The sequence below is a fragment of the Eleutherodactylus coqui genome, chromosome 8 (genome assembly GCF_035609145.1).
Source record: "Eleutherodactylus coqui strain aEleCoq1 chromosome 8, aEleCoq1.hap1, whole genome shotgun sequence".
NCBI lineage: Eukaryota > Metazoa > Chordata > Amphibia > Anura > Eleutherodactylidae > Eleutherodactylus > Eleutherodactylus coqui.
The window spans coordinates 165,096,771-165,112,320 of record NC_089844.1 but is presented as its reverse complement, the minus strand read 5'-3'; the positions used below and the strand labels follow the sequence as shown (position 1 = coordinate 165,112,320).

Genomic DNA, 15,550 nt, shown 5'->3' with positions numbered 1-15,550 from the left:
GGTGGGTGTCAGAGGCCGTACATGTAATGGGGGCGACGGTGGGGGTCAGAGGCCGTACATGTAATGGGGGCGACAATGGGGGTCAGAGGCCGTACATGTAATGGGGGCGACAATGGGGGTCCGAGGCCGTACATGTAATGGGGGCGACGGTGGGTGTCAGAGGCCGTACATGTAATGGGGGCGACGGTGGGTGTCAGAGGCCGTACATGTAATGGGGGCGACAATGTGGGTCAGAGGCCGTACATGTAATGGGGGCGACAATGTGGGTCAGAGGCCGTACATGTAATGGGGGCGACGGTGGGTGTTAGAGGCCGTACATGTAATGGGGGCGACGGTGGGTGTCAGAGGCCGTACATGTAATGGGGGCGACGGTGGGGGTCAGAGGCCGCACATGTAATGGGGGCGACGGTGGGGGTCAGAGGCCGTACATGTAATGGGGGCGACGGTGGGTGTCAGAGGCCGTACATGTAATGGGGGCGACGGTGGGGGTCAGAGGCCGTACATGTAATGGGTAACGATGGCGCCACCTGTCTCTGGATGACGGACAACAAAACAATTGGAGCTACTGGTGCTTGTCGAATGATCAGACGCTCCTCTCTACTGGTGGGCTGTAGGGCGTCCTGAGCCCGGTCACCTTGTGTGCCCTCACACATCCACTGGTCCCAACACCACCTAACAGTCTGGTCAGATGCTCCTCTCTACTGGTGGTCTGTAGGGGGCGTCCTGAGCCCGGTCACCTTGTGTGCTCTCACACATCCACTGGTCCCAACACCACCTAACAGTCTGGTCAGATGCTCCTCTCTACTGGTGGTCTGTAGGGGGCGTCCTGAGCCCGGTCACCTTGTGTGCCCTCACACATCCACTGGTCCCAACACCCCCTAACAGTCTGCTCAGACGCTCCTCTCTACTGATAGTCTGTAGGGGGCGTCCTGAGCCCGGTCACCTTGTGTGCCCCCATCCACTGGTCCCAACACCTCCTAACAGTCTGGTCAGACGCTCCTCTCTACTGGTGGTCTGTAGGGTGCGTCCTGAGCCCGGTCACCTTGTGTGTCCTCACACATCCACTGGTCCCAACACCCCCTAATAGTCTGGTCAGGTCGGCCGGTGATGGACAATTCATCGATATGACCATCCAGCTTCTCACATCCCAATAATGCGCCCCCTCTGGTAACAGGGTGAAATCTCTTCTCTGCGTCGTAGAGGCGTCTAGTGGCCAACAAGCTCTACACAAGCGGAAGGAGAGGTCACTACACACAAGGAGCCTCGGAGAGCCTCTTATAGGCCAAGGGGGAAACCACTTGTAGGACCTCCGGTGACAAGACTGTTGTATCGCACTCACAGCAATCTGCCCTAATTCACGTCCATCAGGTTCTGATGTCACACAACTCCACCATCATCTTCTGTTCGCTTTGTCAGGTAGCTGTAGCCCAATACAATGAAGTATCATCACGTGACTATTAATGAGTGTGAGCTACCACTGGCTCCCATCATTACAGAGCTGCAGGACGAGTCATGAAGCTAAAGGACAACTTCTGGGCCGGAGTGTGTTTGACAAGAGTGTATATGCATAACATGCCGGCTGTCTTATGACTGAGCATGTGACACGGCGAAGTGCACGCTGGGAGATGTAGTCTTATGAAGGACAGGAAGTAATTGTCATTTCCGGTGCGAGTTTTCCCGGTTAGCGCATGCGCACTGCTCTTTTCGCCCCGTCTTTCGGCGCTGGCCTGCCGCGTGTGTGCGGCCCGTGAGGTGAGTGCGGAAGAACATCCCGGTTCCGGTCCGGCGCACCTCCCCGTGGTCTGGGGGGGATGGAGGGGTGTATGAGGGCCTGAGGCCGGACAGCCGCCTGCTGGGGATGTGAGCAATATGGAGGCCTGTGTACATTGGGGGCTGACTCATAGCACTGCCTGCTCCCAAGAGCTGACGATCTGCACACCCTGGAGGGTCAATCTGTGTGCTGACGCTCCACAGACCCCCGAGACTACATTATACGGGACGGTGACCCCAAGAGCTGACGCTCCACAGACCCCGACACTACATTATACGGGACGGTGACCCCAAGAGCTGACGCTCCACAGACCCCGAGACTACATTATACGGGACGGTGACCCCAAGAGCTGACGCTCCACAGACCCCGACACTACATTATACGGGACGGTGACCCCAAGAGCTGACGCTCCACAGACCCCGAGACTACATTATACGGGACGGTGACCCCAAGAGCTGACGCTCCACAGACCCCGAGACTACATTATACGGGACGGTGACCCCAAGAGCTGACGCTCCACAGACCCCGACACTACATTATACGGGACGGTGACCCCAAGAGCTGACGCTCCACAGACCCCGACACTACATTATACGGGACGGTGACCCCAAGAGCTGACGCTCCACAGACCCCGACACTACATTATACGGGACGGTGACCCCAAGAGCTGACGCTCCACAGACCCCGAGACTACATTATACGGGACGGTGACCCCAAGAGCTGACGGTCCACAGACCCCGAGACTACATTATACGGGACGGTGACCCCAAGAGCTGACGCTCCACAGACCCCGACACTACATTATACGGGACGGTGACCCCAAGAGCTGACGCTCCACAGACCCCGAGACTACATTATACGGGACGGTGACCCCAAGAGCTGACGCTCCACAGACCCCGAGACTACATTATACGGGACGGTGACCCCAAGAGCTGACGCTCCACAGACCCCGAGACTACATTATACGGGACGGTGACCCCAAGAGCTGACGCTCCACAGACCCCGAGACTACATTATACGGGACGGTGACCCCAAGAGCTGACGCTCCACAGACCCCGACACTACATTATACGGGACGGTGACCCCAAGAGCTGACGCTCCACAGACCCCGACACTACATTATACGGGACGGTGACCCCAAGAGCTGACGCTCCACAGACCCCGACACTACATTATACGGGACGGTGACCCCAAGAGCTGACGCTCCACAGACCCCGACACTACATTATACGGGACGGTGACCCCAAGAGCTGACGCTCCACAGACCCCGACACTACATTATACGGGACGGTGACCCCAAGAGCTGACGCTCCACAGACCCCGACACTACATTATACGGGACGGTGACCCCAAGAGCTGACGCTCCACAGACCCCGACACTACATTATACGGGACGGTGACCCCAAGAGCTGACGCTCCACAGACCCCGAGACTACATTATACGGGACGGTGACCCCAAGAGCTGACGCTCCACAGACCCCGAGACTACATTATACGGGACGGTGACCCCAAGAGCTGACGCTCCACAGACCCCGACACTACATTATACGGGACGGTGACCCCAAGAGCTGACGCTCCACAGACCCCGACACTACATTATACGGGACGGTGACCCCAAGAGCTGACGCTCCACAGACCCCGACACTACATTATACGGGACGGTGACCCCAAGAGCTGACGCTCCACAGACCCCGACACTACATTATACGGGACGGTGACCCCAAGAGCTGACGCTCCACAGACCCCGACACTACATTATACGGGACGGTGACCCCAAGAGCTGACGCTCCACAGACCCCGAGACTACATTATACGGGACGGTGACCCCAAGAGCTGATGCCCCACAGACCCCGAGACTACATTATACGGGACGGTGACCCCAAGAGCTGACGCTCCACAGACCCCGAGACTACATTATACGGGACGGTGACCCCAAAAGCTGACGCTCCACAGACCCCGAGACTACATTATACGGGACGGTGACCCCAAGAGCTGATGCCCCACAGACCCCGAGACTACATTATACGGGACGGTGACCCCAAGAGCTGACGCTCCACAGACCCCGACACTACATTATACGGGACGGTGACCCCAAGAGCTGACGCTCCACAGACCCCGACACTACATTATACGGGACGGTGACCCCAAGAGCTGACGCTCTACAGACCCCGACACTACATTATACGGGACGGTGACCCCAAGAGCTGACGCTCCACAGACCCCGACACTACATTATACGGGACGGTGACCCCAAGAGCTGACGCTCCACAGACCCGACACTACATTATACGGGACGGTGACCCCAAGAGCTGACGCTCCACAGACCCCGACACTACATTATACGGGACGGTGACCCCAAGAGCTGACGCTCCACAGACCCCGACACTACATTATACGGGACGGTGACCCCAAGAGCTGATGCTCCACAGACCCCGACACTACATTATACGGGACGGTGACCCCAAGAGCTGACGCTCCACAGACCCCGACACTACATTATACGGGACGGTGACCCCAAGAGCTGACGCTCCACAGACCCCGACACTACATTATACGGGACGGTGACCCCAAGAGCTGACGCTCCACAGACCCCGACACTACATTATACGGGACGGTGACCCCAAGAGCTGACGCTCCACAGACCCCGACACTACATTATACCGTAGGGTGACCCCAAGAGCTGACGCTCCACAGACCCTGAGACTACATTATACCGGAGGGTGACCCCAAGAGCTGACGCTCTACAGACCCCGAGACTACATTATACCGGAGGGTGACCCCGAGAGCTGACGCTCTACAGACCCCGAGACTACATTATACCGGAGGCTGACCCCGAGAGCTGACGCTCTACAGACCCCCCCCGAGACTACATTATACCGGAGGGTGACCCGAAGAGCTGACGCTCTACAGACCCCGAGACTACATTATACCGGAGGGTGACCCCGAGAGCTGACGCTCTACAGACCCCCGAGACTACATTATACCGGAGGCTGACCCCGAGAGCTGACGCTCTACAGACCCCGAGACTACATTATACCGGAGGCTGACCCCGAGAGCTGACGCTCTACAGACCCCCCCCCCTGAGACTACATTATACCGTAGGGTGACCCCGAGAGCTGACGCTCTACAGACCCCGAGACTACATTATACCGGAGGGTGACCCCGAGAACTGACGCTCTACAGACCCCGAGACTACATTATACCGGAGGGTGACCCCGAGAGCTGATGCTCAACTGACTCCGAGACTACATTATACCGGAGGGTGACCCCGAGAGCTGACACTCTACAGACCCCGAGACTACATTATACCGGAGGGTGACCCCGAGAGCTGATGCTCAACTGACTCCGAGACTACATTATACCGGAGGGTGACCCCGAGAACTGACGCTCTACAGACCCCGAGACTACATTATACCGGAGGGTGACCCCGAGAGCTGATGCTCAACTGACTCCGAGACTACATTATACCGGAGGGTGACCCCGAGAGCTGATGCTCAACTGACTCCGAGACTACATTATACCGGAGGCTGACCCCGAGAGCTGACGCTCTACAGACCCCGAGACTACATTATACCGGAGGCTGACCCCGAGAGCTGACGCTCTACAGACCCCCGAGACTACATTATACCGGAGGGTGACCCCAAGAGCTGACGCTCCACAGACCCCGAGACTACATTATACCGGAGGGTGACCCCAAGAGCTGACGCTCCACAGACCCCCGAGACTACATTATACCGGAGAGTGACCCCGAGAGCTAACGCTCTACTGACCCCGAGACTGCATTATACCAAAGGGTGACCCCGAGAGCTGACGCTCTACAGACCCTGAGACTACATTATACCGGAGGGTGACCCCAAGAGCTGACGCTCCACAGACCCCCAGACTACATTATACCGGAGAGTGACCCGACTCTCTGCAGACCCCAGAAGGCCTTGTACCCCCTCCTCTACTGTAACCTTACTATAGCTCTCAGAAGAAGCCCCCCTAAGTGCATACCCTCTTTCCTACCTGCTCCTGCTCATACAGCTGAGGGTTTGGCACAGTGTACCAGTGTCATTAAAGGGGTTCTCCCTAGAAATACTGTTGATAACGTATCCTTAGTTGATCTGCTCCCACTCCGACCCCCGTGCCTTCATGCGCTGACAGCGGCTGCCCGATCAGCTGATTGGCTGGGGTCCCGAGTTAGCGACCCATCCCGAGCCCAGCACAGACCGATGCTTCTCACAGCTGAGGGTTTGTTGCAGTGTATTACAGCTGTGCAGGTTTTCAGCCTTCAGATGTAAACTCGGATGTTTCCGTTCACTGACAGCCAGTAGGGGGCATTATAATGTAAGCCGCTCAGCATGTAGTCCCAGTGATGTGTGACCCCCGCTGACGCCGCTCTCTTCTCTCCCCAGGACTGAGTGACTCGGCTCGCAGCCACCATGTCTCGTTTTTTCGCCACCGGCTCAGACAGTGAGTCGGAGTCATCGCTGTCGGGAGATGAGATCCTGCCCAAACCCGTGGGGGGCACCTACGGCAAACAGTGAGTACCTCTTCCCTGCCGGGTGATGTTGGGGTGTCCTGCGCTGCGTACGTCTAACGAGCTCTTCTTGTACCTTTAGGCCGATTCTCCTCAGTGACGATGAAGAGGACACCAAGCGTGTGGTGCGCAGCGCCAAAGATAAGAGGTCAGTAAAAACGCCGCAAAACTACACTGCAGTCGCTGGTAGCTGATAGTCGCTGGGTATGGGGCAGACCCGAAGCCCACTCCATACAGCCTTCACAACCCCAGGACATATAGTAACGTTATGCGGTCAGGAGGGGGTTAAGCTGCGCCTCTGTCACCTCAGTAACTAGTTCTCGTTTCCCCTCATGCAGGTTTGAGGAGCTGACAAACATTATCAAGACGATCCGTAACGCCATGAAGATCCGCGACATGACCAAGTGTCTGGAGGAGTTCGAGCAGCTGGGGAAAGCCTACATCAAGGCCAAGAACATTGTGGACAAGGAAGGCGTCCCGCGCTTCTACATCCGCCTCCTGTCGGACCTGGAGGACTACCTGAACGAGGTGAGACGATGGGTGCCGGAGGGGAGCTCCGCCTCGGAATATAGTTCATCTGGCTGCTTCCACCACTAGGGGGAGCTCACTGTGTCCCTGGATCTCCCTGTTCCCCCTTGTGGTCATTGCTTTAAATTACCACCGGAGAAACGCCCCATGTGAGCGATTCATGGCGTCTATATCCAGCCATCTACCAGTATTGTACGTTACCGTGACTTTAACGCCCCTCCCCCTCCTCCGTCTTACTCCATAGCTTTGGGATGATAAAGAAGGCAAGAAGAAGATGAACAAGAACAACGCCAAAGCCTTGAGCACGCTGCGCCAGAAACTGCGCAAGTATAACCGGGATTTTGAGGCTCCCATCACGGCCTACAAGCAGGTGAGATGATTGATCTGACGGAGCAGAAGTCGGCTGCGCCTGAACCGCGTTTCCTCATTGAGGACGGACGCCGCTGCGCAGTCTGAGTCTTCGTGTATTTTCTTTTCCCAGAATCCCGAAGAGTCGGCTGATGAAGACCAAGACAAGGATGAGGATGAAGGTGACTCGGATGGTGAGTGCGTACCTTGGATGCCGCCCTGGCAGCCATTTTTGTTTCCTGTATTAAATTCGTTGACCCTAATATTCTGTGTCCTCGTCTTCAGCCTCGCTGTCCAGCGATGACGAGAAAGACGAAGGCATCAGTGCCAGCAAGTTCCTGAAGAAGGCGGAAGCCGCCCCTCCGGATGCCCGCAGCAAGTTTCAGAAGAAAGCCGAGGTGAGGAGAATTCTTGGTAATTGGTTACCAGTGATGTCACACCGCTCATCTGTCATCTGGTAATCCGGAAAGTCTGAATCCATCCCAAACGGTAACATGATATGGACTTTATCAAAGGAAATCCCTCTAATGACTGGAAGGATCTGCGGCCATGTAAGGTCCCAGTGAATTAGTGCTGTGACTTGGGGTCACCCATGCTGCCGCGGAGACCAAGTGATGGCAGAAGACTTGGCTTCTGGCTACAAAGGCGACTTTCGGCTGCTTGACCCAAGATCTCGGTGTAGCCCTGCCATTCACGTCACTGAAGCCCATAAGATTGCGGTGTGAAGTTTCCGGTTGATGCAACCTGCAGCGTGTAAAAATCCAAACCATGTAGGTTTTTGCACCCAGCGTCTCACACCGCAGTCCTCCTGATTTCAGTGTAGTGCGAGGTTGTAATCACATGGTGATTTTTGGTTGTGGCCAAAACTTGTTGCCTTTGCATTCTCACGGGCGCATTTCCTGTCCATGTGCTTCACAGCACATAAACCCGTTATAGCCAGCATGGGCCGATTCTGGTCCGTATTTTCGTCTGCATGTAGGACCTCTTCTGCATTGTGTTAGAAACGTGTTGGTCCTCACCCCACATGGGAGCTATGCATGGAAGTCCAACACTGGATTGGAAGGGGTTAAGTCCAATGGATGCTGGATTAAAGGAACTTTAATGAATCGCATAATGTCTGCATTTAATCTCTGCTCTGTTCCAGGACGCAGAGGAGGAGGAAGAATCCTCTGATGATGAAATCTGGGAGTCCGACTCCGAGGACTCGGACTCCGAATCTGAAGACGATGAAGGCAAATACACGACTCTGGCTGCCAGGTTCCTCAAGAAGTGAGTAGATGGTGATGGAGAAGCATTATAAGGGGGCACATGTGTACCCGCTTCTTGCACCGTTGCATATGGGCAGGATGGGGGACGGGGCACAGACCCATACAGTCTCCGGGGTGCAGTTGTACATTTTGGCTCAGTGTTCTCAGTATCTCCTCGGTCTGGCTTTGGTGCCATTAATGAGTTGACTCTTTTCTGCGTTGCAGGACTGGACCTCCAGGAGACCGTCAGGCCACAGAGAAGAAGAAGGATGAGAAGGCCAAGAAGAAACAACATCGAAAAGTGAAACTTAGAGCCGAGGAGGGACTGGAAGGGGAAATGGACGAGAATGAAGCTGGCGGAGAGTGGGAGAAGGTCAAAGGGGGTGCCCCAATGGTCAAGGTGAGATCTGGAGCAGTTTAGGGGGTCTGGGGATCTCTGCCCTATCCTTTCATACCACTTCTTTGACCCGCTGTAGGAAAAACCCAAGATGTTTGCTAAAGGTACAGAAATCACTCCTCCCATCGTGGTCAAGAAGCTGAATGAGATCCTTCAGGCCAGAGGAAAGAAGGGCACAGACAGGTAACGGATGATGACAGGGGAGGCGGTCCTCCTTCTTGGGAGTTGTCCCTCTTACCTTCTGTGTTTGTCTCCTTGCAGGGCGGCACAGATCGAGCTCCTTAACCTGCTCGTTGCAATCTCTGAAGAAAATAACTTGGGTCAGGGGATCGCTGTGAAGATCAAGTTCAACATCGTGGCCTCTCTTTATGACTACAACCCCAATCTGGCGGCATACATGAAGGTAACGTGTCCTGTGTGAACACTGGCCTCAATATTGGCTGTCTAAGCTAAATCGTGATCACATGACCTTAATCCCACCTTGTTTCCTTCTGCAGCCTGACATGTGGAAGAAATGCCTGGAGTGCATCAACGATCTGCTGGACATCCTCTTCTCCAACACCAACATGTTCATTGGGGAAAACATCGCCGAAGACTCCGAAAATCTCGTAGTCTCAGACCAGGTGAGCTGGGAAGCTGCATAAACCTTCCCTATATGGAACTGCAACTTCCAGCATGCCCTGACAGCCTCTAGATTTGTGCGTTTCCCATGGCTGTAGAACTGCAGGCTGTGAGGACTTGCTGGGAGTTGTAGTCTCACAGCCACTGCCTTGTATAATGCCTTCGTCATGACATACAGCAGCAGATATCATAGCTGCTTGCAGTAATTCCACTACTAGTGTAGTGACCGGTGCCAGATAGGGGAACTAGAACTGCGAGGAAGGAATTGATGGCTCATCATTTAGGGGGGCGCTTACTCATATCAAGTTCTCCCCATTTCCTCTAGCCTCTCCGTGTACGCGGCTGCATCCTCACTTTGATAGAGAGGATGGATGAAGAGTTCACCAAAATCATGCAGAACACGGATCCACATTCCCAAGGTACTGAGGAAGTGTCACATCACTAGGGGAGGGGTTGCTGAATGATATACGGCAGGCGTAATGATTCCGGAGTTGTCGCCTTTCTTTGCAGAATATGTGGACAATCTGAAGGATGAGGCTCGCGTATGTGAGGTGATCGAGCGGGTGCAGAAATACCTGCAGGAGAAGGGCAGCACAGAGGAGGTCTGCCGGGTCTACCTCCGCCGCATCATGCACACCTACTACAAGTTTGACTACAAAGCCCACCAGAGGCAGCTGAGTACCGGCCAGGAGTCTAAGGTGCGGGAGGTGGTTTGCAGGGGTGGTGACCCCTGGGAGGGGATGTGCAGGGGTGGTGACCCTTGGGAGGGGATGTGCAGGGGTCGTGACCTCCTTGCTATCTGCAGCTGCCTTACTTTACCGATTCTTCTTCCCTGTGCAGTCAGAACAGGACCAGGCAGAGAACGAGGCGGAGGACAGCGCCGTCCTAATGGACAGACTCTGCAAATACATCTATGCCAAGGACAGGACAGACCGTATCCGCACCTGCGCCATTCTGTGCCACATCTACCATCACGCGCTGCACAACCGCTGGTTCCAGGCTCGAGATCTCATGCTTATGTCTCACCTGCAAGACAACATCCAACACGCTGACCCCCCTGTGCAGGTGAGAGCAGGCGCTCCAGCATTCCTACCCAGACCCGGGTCGCCCAGACACTTTAATACTGGACTATCCAGTAACGTCCTGTAATCCAGCCTGATTATGACCCGCTCCTCCTTGTTCCCTCTAGATCCTGTATAACCGCACTATGGTCCAGCTGGGCATCTGCGCCTTCCGGCAGGGGATGATCCGCGACGCACACAACGCTCTTCTGGACATTCAGTCTAGTGGCAGAGCGAAGGAGCTGCTGGGTCAGGGGCTGCTGATGAGGACCATGCAGGAGCGCAACCAGGAGCAGGAGAAGATCGAGAAGCGGCGACAGATCCCCTTCCACATGCACATCAACCTGGAACTGCTGGAGTGCGTCTACCTGGTCTCTGCCATGCTGCTGGAGATCCCGTACATGGCGGCACACGAGTTTGATGCCCGCAGGAGGATGATCAGCAAGCAGTTCCACCACCAGCTCCGTGTGGGCGAGCGGCAGCCCCTGCTGGGTGAGTGGTGGTATCTGCAGCGCCTCTAAGATGTGCGTTCGTTCTGGTCTTACAGTCTGTCCTCCGCTCCTCAGGCCCCCCAGAGAGTATGAGGGAACATGTGGTGGCCGCATCCAAGGCCATGAAGATGGGAGACTGGAAAACCTGCAGGGATTTCATCATCAATGAGAAGATGAACGGGAAGGTGTGGGACCTGTTCCCGGAGGCCGATCGTGTGCGCAACATGCTGGTTCGGTGAGGACGAGGGTCCTGGATGTGGGGGGGGGGGCTCTTTATAGACTTCTTGTACTTGATGATATTTTCTCGTCTTCTCTGCAGGAAGATTCAGGAGGAGTCTCTAAGGACGTACCTGTTCACATACAGCAGCGTATATGACTCCATCAGGTGAGACCCCACTGCCACACATGTCCCCGGATGGGCTTTCTCCTTGCCACAGCTCTCTGTTCCCTCGCTGTCATCCCTACAGTGTGTGTGTGTTTGCGCACAGACTGCAGAGAGGAGTCCGCTGCAGCTTCATGGCTGACGGCGCGGGGACGGGCAGCTGGGTTAGTGTATAAAGCACATCCTCGGCTGCTCTCCTATAAACCATAAACTTATTTTACGCTGCTTATAGTTATGTTCCTTTTTGCGTGGTGGACTCGCAACGTCTGCTCTCCAGCCACTGCAAATCCCAGCAGGCCCTGGCAGATGAAGGCTGGGACTTGTAGTTCCACTAGAGCTGGGGTTGGAGATCCCCACTGTGAGACCCTGTTCACACAGCACATTTTATTGTGGCATCTGCACCAATTCTGCATCGAATCTGCCGCCAGTCCGCATCATGTAAAGTGGAACTGCATGTTCAAATAACTTTTACATGACCTAAGGATATGTCAAGAATCTTGATGGGTGGGGGTCCGGGTGCTGAGACCTCCGTCGATTGCCTAAATGAAGCAGTAAAAGCGGTCATCTCAGTGCTGTCTATGCTCGCTAATGAGGATAGACTCAATAAAAAGCTTATAGACCAGTCGTCAGCTAGCGAGCCGTGACTGCACTCGGCTGAGCGTGTCTGCTGCTTCGTTCTGGCAATCGATGGGGGTCTACACTTTGGCTGGGTTCACACTGGGCGGATTTGCCGCAGAAATTCCATCCGCAGTTTTGCCGCGGCAAATCCGCCTGTGGCCGCGAATTCCGGAATTAGACAGCCATGTGGACGAGCTTTCTCAGAAATCTCATCCACACGGGAAGGCGAATCCGCCGGCCACAGCATGTTCATTTGTTTTTCTTCTTCCACTCCTCAATGGGAGTGCCGGACGCAGCGGAGGAGCATGTGGCCAGGCCGCTTCAAAACCCACAGGTTTTAAAGCAGTGGACTCCTGGCGGAAATCTCATGGTTTTTCGCTGCAGCCCAGTGTGAACCCAGCCTTTGTTTCATTCATTTGAACAGTAATCTGTACTGTGTGGGTCTGAAATCCATATCTGGAAAAAGTGTCTCCACTACCGGACGCAGATTCTGCATGCTGATTGGCTCAGTTGAACTACTCCACGGCGACCAATATGCAATCCGTACTTGAGTGCGCCGTCTCTTCCTCAGTTTTATAATGAAATCTGCATTAGATTTTCTCAGTGTGAATGTAGTCCAATTTTGATTTGATTTCTCACCATTTTCAAGATCCCTGCTACTTGTCACTGAATTGTAACATTCATTGTTTTACACCCAAAAGCCATTATTGAGCGATAATCGCTGCGTCTAAACGTGCGCACTTTTCGTTCATCGCTGGCTTGTGTTTTCCCGGGACCGCACACTGAGTTCTCAGCGGGATAGCGCTGATAATATTCTTTCAGCTGCTGTCCCACTGGAGAACAAAGCAGCTGAATGCAGATACCAGACCTCCAGCTGTTATCTGCATTCAGTGAACGGCTTCATTTGCATACTAATAAACTCCTAAGTAGCTGAGTAGCTACTAAAGAGTTTATGCAAAATCGCTCAAAACTGATGTTTTAGCGAATTTTGAGTGTTCATCGTTGCGTCTAAATGGGCCTTTACTTGGACCAACGTATAAAATGCCAATCTATTAGGAAGTTGCGGTGTTTTTCATTTTCTTGCATTGTGTCCTCCCTCAGGATGGGTATCTTGGGCGACATGTTCCAGCTGGAGATCCCCACCGTACACAGCATCATTAGTAAGATGATCATTAACGAGGAGCTCATGGTGAGTGCCCCTGTCCACCATGTCATTGTACCCCTCCGACCCTGAACATAAGGATGGGCAATGATTCACTTATAGCTATAAGTCTCCCAGCATCCCCTGCTTGTTCAGTGTCTGCACAGCTTGCTCTGGTGATTTACATTCAGGGAAGTATAGTCTTTACCCCAGACTTTGTACAGTCATCTGATGTAGAAATAACTAACTACCCCTATATGATGGGAGCTCATCTAAGCTGCTAGTGGAGTGTCTACAAGCTTGCTGACTGTTTCCAGTAACCACCAGCATAGTATACTGACCATCTCGCAGATTTCCGGCCCCTGCCATTGATCATTGCTTCCGTCTTTTTCCTGGCAGGCTTCTTTAGATCAGCCAACCCAGACAGTGGTGATGCACGGGACGGAGCCTAGTTCCCTCCAAAACACTGCTCTGCAGCTGGCTGAGAAGCTGGGCAACCTCGTGGAGAACAACGAGCGGATATTTGACCACAAGCAGGGCAGTTATGGTGGATACTTCAATCGTGGTGAGGACAGCTGTATGTGTTGTAGGCTCCTGCTCATCATCTCTTACCATCATCTACCTGAACCGTTCATCTATAACCCTCATCATGCCCGCAGCGTAAGGTCGTGCTCTCCAGCCGGCGGCTCTCCAGCTGGTGCGGTGCTACTACCAGCTTGTCGGATCCTGCTGGGAGTTGTACTAGTGCCACAGCTGGAGAGCCGCCGGTGGGTGGTGACTGGTAGAAGGGCGTCTCTGCATGTAACCTTCTCTCACCTTCTACATTCCTCATCTTCCTCTCCAGCTTTTCTCCATCATCCTGAGACCAGATTACTGCTGGAGGTGTAGAGGAAGCATTGAAGCGCTGCACATCTACTTCCTGTTTTGTCATTAGATTAATTGAGAAAATAATTGCATTCTAAAATGCAGTGGTTGTTAGCCTGCGACTGTCGGGGCATGCTGGGAATTGTAGTATTACACAGGTTGGAGACCCCAGGGCATGCTGGGAATTGTAGTATTACACAGGTTGGAGACCTCAGGGCATGCTGGGAATTGTAGTATTACACAGGTTGGAGCCCTCAGGGCATGCTGGGAATTGTAGTATTGCACAGGTTGGAGACCTCAGGGCATGCTGGGAATTGTAGTATTACACAGGTTGGAGACCCCAGGGCATGCTGGGAATTGTAGTATTACACAGGTTGGAGACCCCAGGGCATGCTGGGAATTGTAGTATTACACAGGTTGGAGATCCCAGGGCATGCTGGGAATTGTAGTATTACACAGGTTGGAGACCTCAGGGCATGCTGGGAATTCTAGTATTGCACAGGTTGGAGACCTCAGGGCATGCTGGGAATTGTAGTATTACACGGGTTGGAGACCCCAGGGCATGCTGGGAATTCAAGTATTGCACAGAGAGGTATTCCTGCCATAGCCATGTGAGGCCAAGATGGGGGTCTACCTATGAACTGCATTATGTGAATATACGTCATTTGGTCGCGAAGGGTGTTATGTAGTGCAGTCCGCCGCATACGTGATGGGTGTCGGCTGTTTTAAACAGTTGCCAGCAGCACCCACAGATGGAGTTGGCGCTGATCATGGCCGTTGATTAGCTGGTATGGTCAAAGCTGACTGCATCTATGCATCAAGTTGGGGGGAGGAGCATCCCATCAGCCCTCACGCCATGCCATTAAGGGCTGCTGATGGGTTAGTGTTGCAGCCCGGGGCTTAGAAAAGGTTTCCTGGGCTGTGACGCCCCACTGTCCGTTGTCAGGAAAGTGAAGGGTGGGTGGGTTACTTGGTTCCCTGTTGGAGATAAGTGGCGCCATATAATCTGCTCATCTTCTATTTCCTGTTGGCTGATATGAGCGTACATTCCTTAGGGGGCATCCAGGAGGGATTCCTATTGGCTGATCTGAGCGTACATTCCTTAGGGGGCATCCAGGAGGGATCTGTGGACACACGATAGTCAACCAGCTGCCCTCTGATGTAGTACTCTGCAATCTGCAGCTCTCCAGCTGTTGTGAAACTGCAACTCCCAGCATGCCCTGGCAGCTGGAGAACTGCGGACTGCAGACTACTACTGTCAGGTGGAGAATCCTAGTTCGCCCTCCAGTGGAGACATTGAGTAATTACACCCTTGTGTTCTCTAACCTCTTCTCTTGTGTGTTTCTAATCCTCCAGACCAAAAAGACTCTTACCAGAGGAAGGAGGGCGGCTACATGCGGCGTGGATACCGGCGAGACCAGCAGAACCAGAACAACTACTGATCTGTCCGCCATCATTCCCTCTTCACCAAATCCTGGAGTCGGCGCCGGCTCGTCTGTTAGTTTTATTTCCTGTTTCACCCTCATGTCTCTTAATAAAGATATTGGAGTGAACTCGCT

At 53.9% G+C, this 15,550-nt stretch overlaps 1 protein-coding gene across 3 annotated transcripts; it reads left to right on the top strand.

Moving 5' to 3' along the window:
- The first annotated feature begins 1,633 nt into the window (after positions 1-1,633).
- EIF3CL (eukaryotic translation initiation factor 3 subunit C like) lies at positions 1,634-15,544 on the top strand. Of its 3 annotated transcripts, none has more exons than XM_066576834.1 (21): positions 1,634-1,752; positions 6,169-6,296; positions 6,376-6,441; positions 6,632-6,821; positions 7,066-7,191; positions 7,303-7,363; positions 7,455-7,567; positions 8,314-8,438; positions 8,642-8,816; positions 8,905-8,996; positions 9,075-9,216; positions 9,311-9,436; positions 9,760-9,853; positions 9,945-10,132; positions 10,275-10,499; positions 10,624-10,987; positions 11,062-11,221; positions 11,306-11,371; positions 13,088-13,175; positions 13,527-13,704; positions 15,348-15,544. In XM_066576834.1, exons 2-21 carry the CDS (start codon positions 6,196-6,198, stop codon positions 15,431-15,433), a joined length of 2,766 nt encoding a protein of 921 aa, XP_066432931.1. In that variant the 5' UTR covers positions 1,634-1,752; positions 6,169-6,195; the 3' UTR covers positions 15,434-15,544. The 3 variants fall into 3 exon arrangements, with proteins under 3 accessions (XP_066432931.1, XP_066432930.1, XP_066432928.1); XM_066576833.1 differs by having other exon boundaries at positions 8,893-8,996; positions 13,527-13,692; XM_066576831.1 differs by having other exon boundaries at positions 8,893-8,996.
- The last annotated feature ends 6 nt before the right edge of the window (positions 15,545-15,550 follow it).

Excerpts from the sequence above, each read along its gene's own strand:
- EIF3CL (XM_066576831.1), top strand. The coding sequence starts at position 6,196 with ATGTCTCGTTTTTTCGCCACCGGCTCAGACAGTGAGTCGGAGTCATCG. Across the intron at positions 6,822-7,065 it reads TGGAGGACTACCTGAACGAG|CTTTGGGATGATAAAGAAGG; the intron begins GTGAGACGATGG and ends CTTACTCCATAG. Across the intron at positions 8,439-8,641 it reads GCTGCCAGGTTCCTCAAGAA|GACTGGACCTCCAGGAGACC; the intron begins GTGAGTAGATGG and ends TCTGCGTTGCAG.